Source organism: Lolium rigidum, chromosome 2, assembly GCF_022539505.1.
Source record: "Lolium rigidum isolate FL_2022 chromosome 2, APGP_CSIRO_Lrig_0.1, whole genome shotgun sequence".
Classification (NCBI taxonomy): domain Eukaryota; kingdom Viridiplantae; phylum Streptophyta; class Magnoliopsida; order Poales; family Poaceae; genus Lolium; species Lolium rigidum.
This window is the reverse complement of record NC_061509.1, coordinates 51307541-51309609: the sequence shown is the minus strand read 5'-3', so window position 1 is coordinate 51309609 and position 2069 is coordinate 51307541. Positions and strand designations below refer to the sequence as shown.

Genomic DNA, 2069 nt, shown 5'->3' with positions numbered 1-2069 from the left:
TGAACTTCAAGCCCTGTCAAAAGCGGTTGATGTTGCCGTGGACATTGCAGCCACTAGAGCCGTCTTTGAAACCGATTCAGAACGATTCAGAAATTCTTGCAATAGCATTGAATCGTCGAGGCCCAGATTTTTCACAACTGGCGGCATCACTCGATGATCTAAAAGTTCAGTTACATTTTTGGTTTTCTAGCTATAAGGTGCAGGCCTGTAGATGTTCAGCTAATATTATTGCTCACGAACTAGCTCAGCTAGCTTGGCAGTTTTTCTAATGCCAATGAAGCTATATCCTGGGACGTTGATGTAACGGAAGTATTGCCGAATATTTGGTGGGCGATTTGCCTGAGTTTTCGTAATAAAGCATAAGTGTTTTCCCTCAAAAAAAAACTCAAACGACCTATATATAATATACTCCGCTCCGTATGTAGTAAACCTAATTAAAAAGATCAGACCCCGCCGCCTCCTCCTCTCGCCACCGCCTCCTCAACGTCTGCCGGTATGGACGGCACTCTTCCTTCGCCGGCGGAGTGGAGGGACTGGGCGGCGCTGCCCAGCCACGTCCTGTGCGCAATCCTCAGCCTGATCCAAGTCGACATCCTGCGCGGAGTAGGGGTGGTGCTTGCGTGCAAGTCGTGGCGGCGGGTCGCTGTCGAGGAGAATCTGCTGTGGCAGCGCATCGATCTCGCTGCCCCCGAGGACACGGCTAGAAAGGGCCCGGCGGGTTGGCAGCTCATGGCGCGCGCCGCCGTGGACCGCAGCGCCGGCCGGTGCGAGTCCTTCCGCGGCCGCGCCGACGGCGAGTTCCTCATCTACCTCGCCGATAGGTACGCATCGTCTACCCGATCGAATTAACTTCCCCGATCGTGCTAATTAGCCGACCGTCGTGTGCGTGCAGATCGCCGTCACTGAGGAGCCTCCACGTGACGAGCTGGTTCTACATGGTCGAGAAAGAATTCATCACAGGGGTGATCAAGAAGCTCCCTTTGCTGGAGCAGCTCGTGCTGTCTGGCGGCATGTTCGGAAAAGAATGCCTGGAGGCCCTGCTCGAGCACTGCCCGCGTCTCCAGTTGGTCGACATGGACGGCTGTGAGGCCAGTAGCGCGATTGGCATAAGATTTGTAGAGAGGTGCAAGAGGAGGATCAAGGAACTCCAGATGCCAAAGATGAGGGGCGGCTGCGGCTGCTGCGTCCACTATGCTCAGAGATATGCCGACGAACATGATGAATGATTGGTTGCCGATCGATGCAACATCTAGTCAAGCTACTAAATTAGTTTATTCGTTGAGTTCGTACTATATGCAGATTTTTCATCCAGATTTTTGTTATTTTCATATTCATCCAGATTTTTATGGATTTGTGGGTTCATACTTATCTTAGACCGATATTACCTTTTAGACCATCATCTGCAATATTCATATTTTGCAGAACATTTGAGATGTTCACTTCATTTGTAACAGTATTCCAGCTTTATGACACTTTGAAATCTCTAGTGTATTGGGCTTGCTTGGAGGTCCTGGGTGTGCTTATATATTTCGAGACTTCTCGACAAGCTATCCACCGTGTCTTTCTTTTCATTAACTATTTTAATCTAACTTTGCTACTATAAGCATATATAGAGTGCAAAGAATAACGACTTTTTTTTGTCATATATGGCTGCATTTAAATGCTACCTTTGTATTATAAGTCTACATTTTAGTGCAGATATGTTGTTTCAGTTAAGTGGGTGGTTAGGCCTTTCACAATCGGTTGTATTTTAGCGGATCCTAGATATTGTTGTATGTAAAAAAAATTAAAATAAAAAGGCCCTAATGCATTGTATCTTAATGGTTGTGTCTCCATTTTATGATTCCGGGGACATGGAGCCAGGGCCGTCTCCAGAAATTTGGGGCCCCAGTGCGAAATGTAAGATGAGGCCCTAAATTTTGAAAATTCATATACAGCTAACATAAAAAAAGTGTAATTTCACTTAATTATGTGCAACCCCATTAATTCATTGATTTATTCATAACTTGATCATTTGATGAGTTGGTCGAGAATTGGTGATCAGGACGATTGGGTGATTTAATTCCTCG

At 46.5% G+C, this 2069-nt stretch overlaps 1 protein-coding gene across 1 annotated transcript; it reads left to right on the top strand.

The window, feature by feature from the left end:
- Window positions 1-495: 495 nt before the first annotated feature.
- LOC124689723 (putative F-box/LRR-repeat protein 22) lies at window positions 496-1389 on the top strand. Its single transcript, XM_047223205.1, has 2 exons — window positions 496-821; window positions 893-1389. Exons 1-2 carry the CDS (start codon window positions 496-498, stop codon window positions 1224-1226), a joined length of 660 nt encoding a protein of 219 aa, XP_047079161.1. The 3' UTR covers window positions 1227-1389.
- Window positions 1390-2069: the final 680 nt, after the last annotated feature.

What these genes read in the sequence shown, in the direction of transcription:
- LOC124689723 (XM_047223205.1), top strand. Translation starts at nt 496, where the DNA reads ATGGACGGCACTCTTCCTTCGCCGGCGGAGTGGAGGGACTGGGCGGCG. An exon ending in CTCATCTACCTCGCCGATAG is followed by an intron (nt 822 to 892) that starts GTACGCATCGTC and finishes GTGTGCGTGCAG; the next exon opens with ATCGCCGTCACTGAGGAGCC.